General features: G+C 39.4%; 1 protein-coding gene across 1 annotated transcript; it reads right to left on the minus strand.

Annotated features, from left to right (window-relative positions):
- Positions 1–6,124: 6,124 nt before the first annotated feature.
- On the minus strand, positions 6,125–6,790 carry LOC106384756. The gene has a single exon (XM_013824669.2). It carries the CDS (start codon positions 6,788–6,790, stop codon positions 6,125–6,127), a length of 666 nt encoding a protein of 221 aa, XP_013680123.1.
- Positions 6,791–15,902: the final 9,112 nt, after the last annotated feature.

Consider the following 15,902-nt stretch of genomic DNA (forward strand, 5'->3'; position numbering starts at 1 on the left):
AAACTGATGTTGCACAAGGATTCTCACAAAGACCAGTAATAGATTATGAGGAGACATACTCCTATGTGGTGGATGCAACTACTTTTAGATTTCTCATAAGTCTGGCTATATAAGAGAGAAAATTAGACTTGCAGCAAGTTGATGTAGTGACTGTATATTTATATGGTCCACTGGATAATGAAAGTACTAAAGGGTATTGAGCTGAAAGTATAGCAAGTTCTCGAGAACAATATTGATAATCATCAAAGTATATGATCTGAATATCCTAGGAACCTCTGGATACAATTTCTCAAACAGTTGAATATCTCAAGAAAGAGTTTGAGATGAAAGATCTTAAAAAAAAAAAAAGTTTTGTTTGGGATTACAACTTGAGTACATTAACAATGAAATCCTTGTGCATCAAATAGTATATACAAAAAAGGGTACTCAAGAGATTTAATATGGACCAGTCTCACCCATTATCTAGTACATGGGCGTGAGATCACTTGTTTTGGACACTGATCCATTCAGTCCAAAGGTGGACGATAAAGAAGTCCATTTAGTCCTGAGATGGATGATGCATAAGTCTTGTTTTAGACACTGATCTGATTGGTCCATAAGAAGGACGATGAAGAAGCCATTGATTTTGATTTATTTTATACTAACCAGCCCAAAGAGGGGTTATTTGGTTTTGTTTATTTGTTTTCAGACAGGTTATGTTTTACACATGGTGGTACACGCATATCACAGCAACATCATCCAAGATTTCGTGTGCGTGTATTTGAGGTCGATGACTTAATATGTTCGATCAGATTGTGGCATGGCCGATGGTAAAGAAGAACCAACTATCATGTTCGAGGACGAAACATATTCTGCCCAAGATCTTCATCACCCACGGATTGCAGAAAATTGGAGAGGTCCAAGCGACCTTCAGTAATGTCCAAATCAGGGGGAATAATGTGTGTTCTACTCTTTTTACTTCACCATGGTTTTGTCCCAATTGGGTTTTTCTGGTAAGGTTTTGATGAGACAACATTAAAGCACATTACAAGCTCTAAATGGATATGGCATCCAAGGGTGAGTGCTATGAACCAGATTGTGGATGACTCATAACCAAAAGATTATGATTTGTAATCTTTCCATTTATCTATGATGGTGTACTCTCCAATATAAGAAACCTCTATGTTATGAATAAATATAGACTTTTCCATTACCTCTATAAAGGTGAAAATGCTCCAATATCTATAATAGAGTTCCTGTTGGAATTTATTAAGCCCATGTCCAACTCTATATTATCTTATTAGTACGATATTGTCCACTTTGGGCCTAATTGTCAAGCCCGCATGGATTTACTTTTGGTTTCTTTACCAAAAGGCCTCGTACTATTAGAGTTGGACATCTCTTTATATATTAGACACTCCTTGTCTAATTCTCCAATGTGGGACTTAGTTAGTTATCTCACATTCTCCCCCTCAAACTAAGGATCACATTCATCTCGTGTCCCACAACTAACTTCCAGGATCTTTTGACTTGATCTCTGCCACACACACCTCCCAATCCTAACTCGATAGGTCTCGTTCCTACTCTAAGGGTATTTTGGTCTTCTTGCAGATTGCTCCTCAAGTTAATTGGAATTATCCATCAAGAGTCATGGAGAAGCAGTGAAGCATCTAATACGATACATAAAGGGCACTACAAAGTATGGTCTCTTCTTCAAACGGGATGGAACAACGGAGATTACAGGTTACAGTGACAGCAGCCATAACATAGACGTTGATGATGGAAGAAGCACTACAGGGTTTATGTTCTACCTAGGAACATCGCCGATCACGTGGACATCGTGCAAGCAACCCACAGTGGCACTCTCTTCATGTGAGGCGGAGTTCATGGCAGCTACGGAAGCTGCAAAACAAGAAATATGGTTAAAGGAGTTGATGGTCGAGATCATGAACAAAGAAGACAAGAAGGTCGTGTTGAAGATTGACAACAAGTCAGCGATAGCCCTCACCAAGAACCCGGTGTTTCACGGTAGAAGCAAACACATACTCTCGAAGTACCATTTCATTCGAGAATGTGTGGAGTTCGACTTTATCGAAGTGAAGCACATACCTGGAGTGGAGCACAAGGCAGACATACTCATTAAGCCATTGGCAATGATCAAGTTCGAAGCAATGCGCAAGTTCATCGGAGTTAAGAATATCAACATACCTAAGATTCAAGTTGGAATTAATGGGGAGAATGTTGGATAATTCCAATTAACTTGAGGAGCAAGTTAACTCATTAAAGTGGAGTTTGATGGGTTAAGGAAAAAGGAAAACATATCGAGCTTAGGAATGTTTCCATATTATTATTAGGAAAAGATGTAGCTTCGCCCTTAGGAAAAGATGTAGCTTCTTCCTATATAAAGAGTTCTCATGGAGGGATGTTCCATCAAGAGAAACACATTGAAAGGTTTAGTTTTGAGAGAGTTTCTAAATCTAATAAGAAGAGAAGTTCTTATAATCTTTGTGTTTGTGCAACTTTAGTTCCTCTATTTATAGGAGAAAATATAGAGATATGTTATTTTCACCTCTAAATATAGAAGTAAAAAGTAATTTTCCTCTATATTTTCGTCTAAAATAAATGAACTCTATTATAAAAGCATACATTGGAGTATTTTCAACTCTATAATAAAAATCTCTATTTTAGAAAAAATTATAGAAGTGTACATTGGAAATGTTCTTAGTGGCACTTGTTGAACACGTGTCTTAATTTGCACTAATATCTCCTTTCTTTTTCTTCTTCTTTTTATTTTTTCTCAAAATCAAAAAAAAATCCTTTCTTTTTATTTCACTGAAAGTTATATAGATAGATCGAATACAAACCATAGCTTATAAGAAATTAACAACAAAAGCCGGTGAGTTTAACAACTCCCAGAAACAAAAGCCAGACAAACCCTGGAATCCAAAGCCGACAAGTTAAAAAACAATCCCCAAAACCAAGATGAAACTACAAGACCAGATTAAGTAAAACAAAAACTAAATCATTGATCAAGCAGCTATACATCCTATGAAGAGAGTTACACAATGAACAGAGAAATAGAAAGAGGAAAGCACCAATGTCGAGCTTTATTGGGGTTGAAAGTGAAACACGGATTTCATTATATTTTTTTTTGTAACTTAGGCTTTCAAATTAAAATGCAGAAAAAAAATAAAATGTTTACAAGCAAAGTGCTTTAGTTCAGGGCACAATCCAATTCCCAAAACTCATAGTAAAAAGAACTTAACAGAAAGAAAACTCAGAGCCCAATTGAAGCCCAGTAGTGGTGAGTTAAGTGTTGAAGAGGTAAATTATGAAGGGTGAGCGGATGATTCGAGAGAAGAACGGTTCGTTGATCATAGAAGGTGCGTGTCAGATCCATTGTTGCATCATGGCAGAGGAGAGAAACGGATTCGTTTCTCTAAAACTGAGAATTTTATTCCGAAGCTGTCGATCAACCACAGTGAAGATAGCGTCAACCGTTTTGAAAGTATTCTGATGAAGCCTAGTGTTTCTCTCAGACCAAGTCCAGTAGATCGTCGATTGCCAGGCAAGGAGGATGAGAAGTCGCTTTGACCGGTGAGCTCGTTGTCGAGGTAACTGCCTCATCTGATTGACTGTATGATCCCATTGTCGGTTTGGCTGAATCCCTAGCCTGTTTGAGCTCAATGACCACATATCAAAACTGAAGTTGCATTCATGAAAGAGGTGATTCCGAGCCTCTTCAGCAGAGTTACAAAGAAGACAAGTCGGTGGCACGTTTAATCCCCATTTTATAAGTCGATCTCTGGTGGGACATCTGTCTAGAATTGCTAGCCAAACAAGAAAATTATGTCGAGGTATGCTGTATTGCGTCCATACTATGAAGGACCAGTTAACTTCATCAACATTTCCTCGCAAGAAAGTGTAAGCCTCCCCTGTATTGAACTTCTTTGAGACCTTACCATCGATTTCCCACTCATAATAATCCTCATTTTCAGAGAACTCAACTGTTGTAAGGAAGGCATGGAGCTCGAGCTGTGCGTCTGATCTTGCCTGAGGGATTCGCCAAACGCCGTTCCAGCGGAGTGAAGCTACAGTTGCCCTGAGAGGGATTCCCAGTCGTGAAGATGAGAGATTAAGATGAGCTGCCAAGTTCCCGAAGGGAGACCAATTATCGAACCAAAATCTTGTTGTAAGTCCATTCTCTAGTCTCTGCTTGATAAGCGGGAAAACTTCATCCTTTAATTTCAGCAACTTGTTCGCAAGCCAGGAGAATGAGACTTTCGGTTTGGTTGTCCAGTAGTTATGAATTGACCCTTGTAAAATGACTTCTATAAACCATGCCACCCAGATTGAGCCCCCTCGGAAGAAGAGAAGCCATATTAGCTTCAGGCAACAAGCTTTATTCCAAGTATAAAGATCCTTCACTCCAAGTCCTCCTTGAGATTTTGTAAGTACCACTCTGTCCCAGGCCACTCTTGCAGAGTTATGACTATCGATATTGCCTTTCCCTAAAAAAGTGCTACAAAGAGAGTTAATTCTTGATATGCAGGCTTTAGGGAGGATAAAAGCAGAACACCAAAAAGTTGTTATGCCAGTGATTACTGTCTTGATGAGAAGCAGTCTACCAGAGAAAGAGAGGGATTTGACTGACCAGTTTGAGAGCCTAGCCTTTATCTGATGGATCAGAGGTTCGCAATTTGCGAGGTTGAGCTTCTTCGAGCTGAGAGGGACCCCAAGATACCGCACCGGCAGCGTTCCACAAACCATACCCGTTGATGCTTGTATAGTTGCAACTTCACTGTCATCTAGGCCGGAGGCAAATAAACTTTTTTTCTGAAAGCTCACTGCCAGGCCTGATCTCTGTTCGAACTCGTGTAGCACCTGAAGAACATTTTGCACAGATTCCAGTGATCCATCTATGAAGATAAACAGGTCGTCGGCAAATGAGAGATGAGTAAGCTTCATGGCTCGACAGTTAGTGTGATATTTCACTTTCTCTTGAGCCGCCGCCTGATTTAGCATGTAGGAGAGACAGTTTATGGCGATTACAAACAGGTATGGAGAGAGGGGATCCCCTTGCCTAAGACCTCTTTTTCCTTTAAAAAATCCATTAACTGTTCCATTGTAACCAACCATAAAGCTTGTGGTACATATGCATGCTCTAAGCAGGGAGATGAATGGCGGAGGCAGTTCTAGGCCTTGGAGACAGGAGAAGAGAAATTCCCAGGAGATGGTATCAAAAGCCTTAGCAATGTCCACTTTAATGGTGATTTTTTTTGCTCCTTTATTCTTGTGATAGCCATGAACTAGTTCACTTGCAAGCACCGTATTTTCCACTAATAATCTGTCCTTCACAAATGTCGTTTGACAGGGGAGGATCAAATGGGGCAGTATTGGCTTGAGTCTGGCAACTAGAAGGCGAGAAATGACTTTATAGACTGTATTGAGAGAAGAGATGGGGCGGAAATCAGATACTCTACACGCTCATGGAAACTTTGGGATCAGAGACAGGATAGTGGCATTTGTGGTAGCAGGAAGGAAGCCAGAGTAGAAAAAATGCTGGATTGAGCACACTGCCTCTTCTCCTACTACATCCCATGCTGCTTTAAAGAAACCTGAGGTCAGTCCAACAGGCCTTGGAGACTTGTTTGGATTAAGTTTGAAAAACAGTTTTCTAATCTCCTCTGATGTTGGTAAGGTGAGCATTGCCTGAGCTTGGGCATGTGAGCAGCAGAAGGGGATCAAGTCAGCAAACCAAGCAGTAGGTGATGATGTTGTAGGAAGATAGTAGGTCTGAGGCCCTAGCACTGACTGGAAATGAGCAACAGCCATCATGCTCATTTCGATAGGGTCGGTTACTAGTAGTCCTGAGCTTGCGAGGAAGGATCTGATTGCGTTATAACTGGCTCAGACTTGACAGATACGGTGAAAGTACGTTGTGTTAAAATCTCCCTCTTTCAGCCAGTTAATCCGCGACTTCTGCCTGAAGTAACTTTCTTCTATTTCTCGCAGGAACAACCATTTGAGGTGGAGCTCCTTTTCATCCTGAAAAATTTATGGTGATGGGGATTGCAACGCTTGCACCTGCACACATTGTAACAAACCGTAAGTTTCAGTCACTCTCTCTTGGATTTTTGAGTAATTATCTTTTGTTCAATCGCTTTAAATCATTCTTGATGATTTTAAGTTTCCAAAAGAAATGCTTTAGGTTACAGCTCATGCTTCTGGCCAGAATCCAGGCGTCGAGGATCAGCTCAGAGAAGTTGGGATGTTTGGTGAGGTAGTTTTGAAACTTGAAAGGGTGGGTTTCAGCTTTAGGGAGGGAGAAGGCAAGATCGATTAGACATGGGGTGTGGTCAGAGAAGAGTTGGGGAAGGAAAGAGGCATAGGCATGGGAGAAGGTTGAGAGGAACGCGGAGTTCACCAGCAATCTGTCTAGCTTTTTAGCAATGGGGCTCTCAGGTTGGTTATTAGTCCACGTGTGAATTGGGCCGTTAAACCGCAGGTCGAACAAGCCAGCTTGGAGCAAGCAATCACGCATATGATACATGTTGATATCTGGGGCATAGATTGAGTCAGAGGAGTGTTCATAGGGGTAAATGATCTGGTTGAAATCACCTCCAATCATCCACTTGTTATTATCAAGGTCAAGAGTGGCATGAAGAAGCAGAAGCTCTGCCCAAAGATCAACTCTATCTGCTGTTTCATTTGAGGCATAAACTGATGTGAAGTAGAAAGCTTCCTGGTTAGGCAGTGAAAGAAGGCAGGTAATTGACTGTCTGCTTTGATTAACAATCTGGACTTGCATAGGATGCTGCCAAATTAGGATAATTCTGCCATCTACGTCTGATAAGTGGTTAGATAGGTAGTTCCAGCGGGGGCACAAATTGGACATTAGGGAAGACAGATTGGGTTCTTTTATATGAGTTTCTAGAATAGCACCAAAAATAAGGTTATGGCTAAAGAGCCAACTAACAAAAGGCCGATGTTTAGCCGGGTCATTTAGACCTCAGACATTCCAAAAAAAAAGCTTGACACTCATAGGGAAGTTTTTGGAAGCTCCTCATTCGAATTTGAGGAACCCCAGTCAACAAAAGAAGAAATAGGGTTAGTGTTTTGGGCAACAAGTAAAGGAGGGGTGTCAGAAGGAGGAGGGAGTAAAAAGATTAAGCTGGAAGTGGTCGGGGGAGGGTGAAAAGGGGTTTTGATTGAGAGATCTTGGTGGGGAGAGAATAGGGGAGGATCAAGATCTTTTAAGATAAGGTTTTTTAATATGGTCAGGGCTTAAATCTTTAAGGGGGGTAAAGGGGTTATAAGATAAGTCGATAGTCATGTCAGAGGAGGCAGAGGGTGGGTTTAGAGTTGGGGTTTTTTGGAGCAGGGAAGAGGAGGATGTGGGGTTTTGTGGATTCAAAGGTAAAGGACAAAAGGCGATTGAGGGTTGAGGTATAAACAGAGGGTCGGTAGGCTGAGGATTGGGGCCAGGGACCTTCTTTTTATAGAGGCGAGGACCAGTTTTTGAAACTTGAGAAGCAGGTGTTTTGGCACCAGTGTCTTTTTGAGTAGACGGAGCAGGTGGAGTGTAGTGCAAGCAGTTACCGAATGATATGTCCTAGCTCATGACAGTGGGTGCAAGTAGGAGGCGTCCATGGGTAATGAACAAGAACTTCTACAACCTCTCCACTTTGGCGCTCGAATTCCACAATTGACGGCAGCGGTTTTGTTAGATCAACCTCAACTTTGACGTGAGACACTGTGAGACTAACCAGATTTTTCGTGAAATCGTCAGTTTCTTTTGGTTCACCAACCAGTCCAGCAACCAAGGTAAGACCTTTCTGATGCCTTAGGTCTAGCGGAACACCGGTGAGATGACGGATTTCATTATATTGCTCCGTTCAAACACGTGAGAGGAGACAGGAGATAAACCGAAAGGAGACCAACCTAGGGAGGCGAGGAAGATTACATGTTTTTACCTTGCACCAACACACTAATATCCACTAAAACGCATTGTTACCACCTTGTAGTTTTTATAATATATTATATAAAACAGAGTTATAAATCTGGTAATCTACAAAATAACATAATGGTTCGACCTGCAACCATCATTGTTCGGCCACACGAAGAAGCCTAATTAGATTATTTTTATGTAGTACTGATTTGGTAGAGGCTTTAGTTTTTTTTTGTTCAGACGCTTAACGTTTTGTTCAGACGCTTAACGTTTTGTTTACGGGGATTTCTTGTTCTTCCACCAGCTTGTAGTAAACTTTGTATTCCTCTTTGAATGAAATTAACAATTTTGACGGAAAAGAAAATAAACTATCAAAATCTTGGCATTCATATAAATAAAATTCAAATGAAGATAGATTTGCTAACAAGCACTGAATGACGAAAATAAATCAACAAAAAAAAAATACTACAAGAAAACATATTTTTAACGAAGGCAATATTCCTTATTAATTCGTCGTAAAAGGAGTGTTACGACAAAATAACATCAAAAACCATTTCGTTGTTAAACGTCCGTCATAACGGAAGTTTCGTCGTAAAAACGTGGTAACGTTTACGAGGAAAGTTTTCCTCGTAAAACGGAAGGAAACATTTTGTCGTAAACGAGACGTAATACTTCGTTGTAAAGTACTCGTATTATTTCGATGTAAACTCCATGTAAACTTTACGAGGATTTTACAACGCTGCCCATGTAAGCTCCACGTAAACCTTACGACGATGTTACGAAGATTTCGTTGTAAAATCCATGTAAAGTTTACAACAAATTTACATCGCTTCTTACCATTTAATATTAAATTAAAATACAAATATTATTTAATATTCGAAATTTTAAAAATTTTAAATATAAAATGAAATATGAAAATCAAATCATATATTTAAAAACTATTTAAAAGTCATAACATAATATTTAAATTTATAATACAAAAGGAAACAAATAAAAAAGCTACTACATATTATCGAAGTAGTCGGTGGCGGTGCTCGGTTGAGAACGGTCTGGATCGGCATCTTCGGGATTCCGTATTGGCATCCCGAGAGCTGCTTGCCTCTCATTTAATGCTCTCTGCATAGTCGGGTTTCCCACCGCCATCACGTCCAGCAGATCTTCAAGAGAGTCTAAACGATCCTGCTGGCTATCTAAACGATCCTGCTGGCTATCCATCTGAGCTCTCAAATGAGAGTTCTCTTCATCCCGTCTCGACGCGTATGACGAAGTTGCCTTAGCAACTTCGATAACAGAACCTATGCCCACTATCCGTCCATTCTTTCTAGGAGCCACCTATAAAAACATATTAATATAGTTAAAATTTATTAAATAGTTAAATTTATTTAAATAACATTATAAAGTTTTACCTCTTCGAAGATCCTGTCGACCTCTTCGGTCGTCAGTTTAACGGGTAATCCATCGGGAGACTGCTGGGTTAATTGCGTCTCCCGCTCTTCAACTCGAGAAGCCACTGCGTTGAAGAGTTTTTCGGATGCCGGATCCACAAAAATCCCGTCTGATGTGGCGTGAGTCATCTTGCATAGATCAGACAGAGATGGTAAAACTCACGTCTTCTCATACTACCAAAAAAAAATTAAATATTAAAATTAAAATTAATTAAAGAATTCAAAATAAATATTAGAAACAAACTCACAGCTTCTAGACGGATTCCGGCGTGAGGCTTTTGTCCGGTTCTGTGAACCATGGGAAAATGATCATCTTTGTCCTTCGTTCTTCGGGAAGTGGAGCACAAGTTCGCCTTACGGATCGAAGAGGGTAGCTTCCAAAAGGCGATGAGATCATCCCATACATCTTTCGTGAGCTTGGTGGGTTTTCCCTCATAACCGTAGATCTCCCACTTGTCCTTCCAATCAGAGATAGTAATGCAAAGGCGGGTCTTTGCCTTTGCAATGAATTCCCGCTTCACCCTCTTGGTGATTCCCAAGGACCAGTGCCACCTTTGCTGAACCAAACAAAATTTTAAAAGAATTAAAATAAATATTTAATTAGATGTTTAAAAAAAACATTAACCACAAAACATTTAAACCAAGTCGTCTTAACGTGGTCTAGAGTCTTGCTCCAATTCGGGTAGTCTCCGTCGTAGTAGCCCTTGATCGTCTCCGGCACGCTCCGGCCAATACGGTTGTTGGCCCCAAACCTGAAAAGAGAACCTAATTGTTAGAAAAAAAATTTAAAATTTAATGTACTAAAAAATAATAAGTTACCAATAAGTTCCCGGTGGTCTATCGGGATCCAAAACATCCAAGCCCTCTCATCCAGCTTGGGCGAGCAAATCCTCCACTGCATATCTCACGTATGGTGCAGATGGAGGCACACGCAAATATGGATGAACTGCACCTGCTGGGACATGCTAAGGTGCAGCGGCTGGAAGAGGAGGAGGAGGAGGCATATGAGGTGGAGGCATATGAGGTGCTGGAGGAGGAGGACTCCAAGAAACTCTCTCGGATGTCTGAGAGTCCGGAACTGCCTCGGAAGATGATGGACCAGAAGAAGATGTCCCGATACCATCATGAAACATCTGAGAGTAAGTAGGTGCTGCTGGCTTTCTTCTAGGACCCATCTAAATTTTATAAAAAATACAGTTAGTTTTATCAAAAACGACAGAATTAAAATTTTTTATTCCAATACCTAACTAATCACCTAAACTAATTACCTATACTAACCACTTAAACTAATTACCTATACTAACCACTTAAGGTAATTACCTATACTAACCACCTAAAACTAAACAATGTTTTTTAAAAAAAAATTAGAGAGAGGGTGAGGTTACCTTAAGAGGAGTGGAGAGGGATTTGGGAGGAATGAACGAGCAAAGCTCGTTCTGAGGCGTCGCCTATATATAAGAAAAGGCATTCCTCGTAAAGTCGTCGTAAAGTTACGATAAAGTTACCAGGCCCGCGTTTTTTCATTTACGACGAAATTACTAGGCCCGCATTTTTTCATTTGCGATGAATTTACCAGGCCCGTGTTTTTAAGGTTACGACGAATTTACGTGGACCATGTTTATGACGAATTTACGTTGACCAGGTTACGACGAATTTACCAGGCCCGTGTTTTTGTTTTCGACGACTTTACGAGTCTTAACCCTAAACCCTGAAACCAGAAAACCTAAACCCCAAAGTTACTTATCTTGTAACATCATATCTTCTTCTTTACATCTTCTTCCTCTTTATCCAACTTAAACCATAAACTCCAAATTATTATTTTTATTTTTTTAAAACATATTATATAAAACAACTTTTTGATACACGTACATTAAAATGAGAAAATGAAACAAACAACAACATTTGTTACATAGATTACATCATTCTGAATCGTTTTCGTTCTCATCAAGATCAATACAATGATCATCGTCGCTTCCATCGAACTCGTCTGCATGTGCTTCATCTGTCACATCTTCGGGAAGATCTTCATATTGTTGGTTTTCCGGATCGATCAGAAGGATTTCATTAAGTCGTTGATCAGGTACATCGACTTCAATGATAACGTCTTCTTCTTGCAAAGGTGGTTCTTCTCCAGCAACAATTCGTCCACAAAGTGTAAGTTTTATAACAGCTAACCAGTTTATCCCAGAACTGCGAAGGCGAGGGTATGGAAGGAAGCTAACTTGATGGGCTTGAGAAGCTAGGATGAAAGGCTCGAACTTGTTGTATCTTCTCCCAGAATTTACATCCACAACACCAAATTTGTTAACCCGAACACCTCGGTTCACAACGGGGTCGAACCATTCAAATTTGAAGATGATGCATTTTAGCTTCAATAACCCCGGAATTTCGACTTCAATAATCTCATGCAAGATCCCATAAAAGTCTGTTTCGCCTTTCACACATATTCCGTAGTTACTTGTTGCCCAATGTCTCCCATACTCGTATGTGTGAAAGGTAAAACCTCGTGTAAAATACATAGGTGATGTGGTGACCTTTGCTACTGGACCTTGGACCAAATCGTGAATACGGGGTAATATGGATTGTCATACTCGACCTACAAAAAGCATCACCGTTAAAATTATCTTATAGCATCAACGCTAAAATGAGATATATATAGAGAAAAAGACAAAAATAGCACTAAATCAAGTTTATGTTCCCAAACTAGCACCCAAGGTCAAAAGTCACAAAAATAGCACTTAATGTTTTATCAAAAGTCACAAACTTAGGGTTTAGAGTTATAGGGTGGGGTTTAGGATTTAGGGTTTAGGGTTTAGGGTTTAGAGTTTAGGGTTTAGGGTTTAGATTTTAGGGTTTAGGGTTTAGGGTTTAGGGTTTAGGATTTAGAGTTTAGGGTTTAGGGTTTAGGGTTTAGGGTTTAGGGTTTAGGGTTTAGAGTTTAGGGTTTAGGGTTTAGAGTTTAGAGTTTAGGGTTTAGAGTTGAGAAATGAGGTTTTGGGGATAAGATTTCAAATTTTGAAAAATAAAAAAATTAAAATTTTCAAATGATAAACTTAGAAATGTGCTATTTTGGTCATTTTAGTTTTTGAGTGCTATTTTGTGATATAAACTTAGAAATGTGCTATTTTGGAGATTTGCCCATATATATATATATACCTGCAATTTTAACCACTTGACAAAGTGTTTATCTTTCCGTGCGTCAACCTCAGTTGAGGATATTCCTGGTATTACTTCTTCAACTTGAGATACAAACATGCTGCAAATAAAATGAATGCATTAGAACATATATAATTAACATTTTTCATATAATTAACATTCATAAGAATATTTACCTCTCAAAGGAACGGATTATTGCATCCTCGCAGTTGAGCAAAATATAAGTGTGAGCACTATCCTTATCTTCTTTACATGACCACCATACTTCTTTCAGTTTACCACCAAACCGTCCAATTTGGCAGAAAATGTCAGGAACACCATCAACTGCAAATGATGTCGGTACTCCTCCATTATCTTATCTTCTAGGAACTCTTTTTCTCGTACGAACAGTTGGAGCAAAGTAGTATGATGTGAAGTTAGATGTTTCTGCTGTCAAACTCCCAGCAACTATTGAACCTTCGACCTTTACAAGATTTCTTGCTTTTCCCTTCAAATGTTTCATGGAACGCTCAAATGGATACATCCGTTGTGAACAGGTCCACAAAGCAATGCTTCATACGGGAGGTGGACAACTAGATGCTCCATGACGTCAAAAAATGATGGTGGAAATATCTTCTCCAGATTGCACAATATGATCGGAATGTTCTGATGAAGTTGTTCTATAACTTCTTCCTTGAACGTATGTGTGCTAAGATCTCTGAAGAATGCTCTGATGGATGTATATTGCAAAAGTAACCCAATTAATAACATTTAATAACATATATAAATAAATATTTACCTGCAATTGCATCATGTACATTTGTTGGAAGGAGCTCGGCAAAAGCAAATGGAAGTAGTCGTTGCATAAACACATGACAATCATGACTCTTCATTCCTGAGAACTTTTGACCTCGTTCAACACATCTTGACATATTAGAAACATAATCATCAGGGAACTTAACTTCTGATGCAACCCAGTTAAACAAAGTTGTTTTGGCTTCTGATGACAACCGAAAGATAGGAACAGGAACGTTGCTATTGCTCTTGATATGTAACTCACTTCTTGAGAAAATATCCGGTAAGTCCATCCTTGACTTCTTGTTATCTTTTGTCTTCCCAAGGACGTTCAGTATTGTATTCATGATGTTGTAAAAAAAGTTCTTCTCTATATCCATCACATCCAGGTTGTGACGTAAAAGAAGATCCTTCTAGTAAGACAACTCCCAAAATATACTCTTCTTATGCCAATTATGCGCCACACCATACCCATCAAGCATATTTCCATGAACATGCTGGTTTCCTCCACACTTAACTGTTTCCTGAGCTCCGAAATAATCAATGTCCGCTTCGATCTGTTGGCCGGTGAGATATGGAGGAGGACTGTCTCTGACAACTCTTTTATACCTAAACAATGTCTTATTTCTTTTGTATGGATGATAAATGGGGAGAAAGCAACGATGACAATCAAACCAACAACTCTTCCTACCATTCTTCAGTTGAAAAGCATCCGTCAATCCAAGATAATATGGACAAGATAATCTTTCATGTGTTGTCCAACCAGACAACATCCAATATGCAGGAAAGTCACTTATTGTCCATAGCAGAACTGCTTGCATTGTAAAATTATTTTTCAACGAACAATCATACGCCCTCACCCCGTCTAACCATAACTCCTTTAGCTCTTGTGGCAATGGTTGAAGAAAAACATCTAGCGTCCGTTTTGGATGCTTCGTCCCAAGGATTAATATGGTTAAGAATAGAAATTCTTGTTCCATGCACATTTCCGGCGGCAAATTGTACGGCGTAAGAATGACTTGTCACAAAGAATATTGTCTCTCAGACATTCCGAATGGACTAAATCTATCGGTGCATAACCTAAGATAGACATTCCAAATATTTCTACTGAAATCTGGGTGTACCTTGTTGAAATGTTTCCACGCTCTTGCATCTGATGGATGAGCGACCTCGCCATCCCTCTGGACATGTTCGGCATGCCACCTCATCGATGCAGAAGTCCTCTCAGATTGATATAACCTTTTCAACCTGTCTGTAATTGGTAGGTGCCATATCCTTTGGTACGGTACCCTATTCCTCCCACGTCCTTGCGGTTTGAATCGTGGTTTCTTGCAGAATCGACACTCTTCTAGCTTCTCATCATCTTTCCAGTAGATCATGCAGTTGTCGATGCAAACATCTATCATCTCTGAAGGCAACCCAAGACTATAAACCAATTTCTGAATCTCATAATAAGATTCAGTAGACACGTTGTCTTCTGGCAAATACTCTTTAAACAACTCCGCCCATGCATCCATGCAATTTTCAGGTAAATTATGATCAGTTTTAATATTCATCATCCTAGCTGCTAGAGACAATTTAGAGAGATCTTCTCTACAACCAGGGTAGATTAGTTGATTTGCAACATCTAGAATTTCATAAAACCTTTTTGCATCCAAATTAGGTTCTTCTACATTTCCAGTTCCATCAGCTATTGTTGTAGTTGTTTCTAAAAATGCATCAATAATCATGTCTTGAACCCTATCATGATCTACCATGTGCTCCTTTTGATGGTAATTATATTCATTATGCAAATGATTCGGTTCTTCATTATTACCAGCATCCCCAAAATTATTATTATTACTACTAGTTTCATTTCTACCATAACCCTCTCCGTGTTGATACCAAATATAATATTGTGGTGTAAATTCTCGGTTTACTAAATGTTTCCATACAGTTTCACTACATACAAATTTTGAATTCTTGCATTTCTGACAAGGGCAGAACATCTTACCGCTTTCCTGCTTGAGCGGTGTAGAGCTCGCCTGGTACATGAATGTATCTAGCCCGCTCAGAAATGCATTCGTCACTCTCCCTTCCAAATCTTTATGGGAATACATCCAACTCCGTAACTCGTAAATATTACCGCCAACCGCCATTTTGTTTTGGGAATTTTTTTGGGAATTTTTTTTCCTGAGATTTTTTTTCTTTGTTTTCGTTTGTGAGTTGTGAGAGAGTGAGTTGTGAGAAATGACATATATATAGGAAAAAATTTCGAGTTTGGTAGGTGAAGTATAACAAGGATTTTGCTAGGAATATTTTACTAGGGTTTTACATCTCTCTTACATCTGTTTTACAACGAGTTTACAACGAAATTAGGCAATTCAAAGCGCATTCAATACACGTTTTCACCAATAAATAACGGTAACATGTGTCGTCGTAATATCCTCGTAAATTTACGACGAATATTGTTTGCCACGTACTTTCGTCGTAAATTTACAAGGTATTTACGACGAAATGTTTTCATTGTAATTTTACGTCGTCGTTACGACGAATTTCAGTTTCGTCGTAGCATTCTTGTAAACTACTTGTAAGTTTACGAGGAAAGATTTTCCTCG

This window comes from Brassica napus, chromosome C3 (genome assembly GCF_020379485.1).
Source record: "Brassica napus cultivar Da-Ae chromosome C3, Da-Ae, whole genome shotgun sequence".
Taxonomy (NCBI): domain Eukaryota; kingdom Viridiplantae; phylum Streptophyta; class Magnoliopsida; order Brassicales; family Brassicaceae; genus Brassica; species Brassica napus.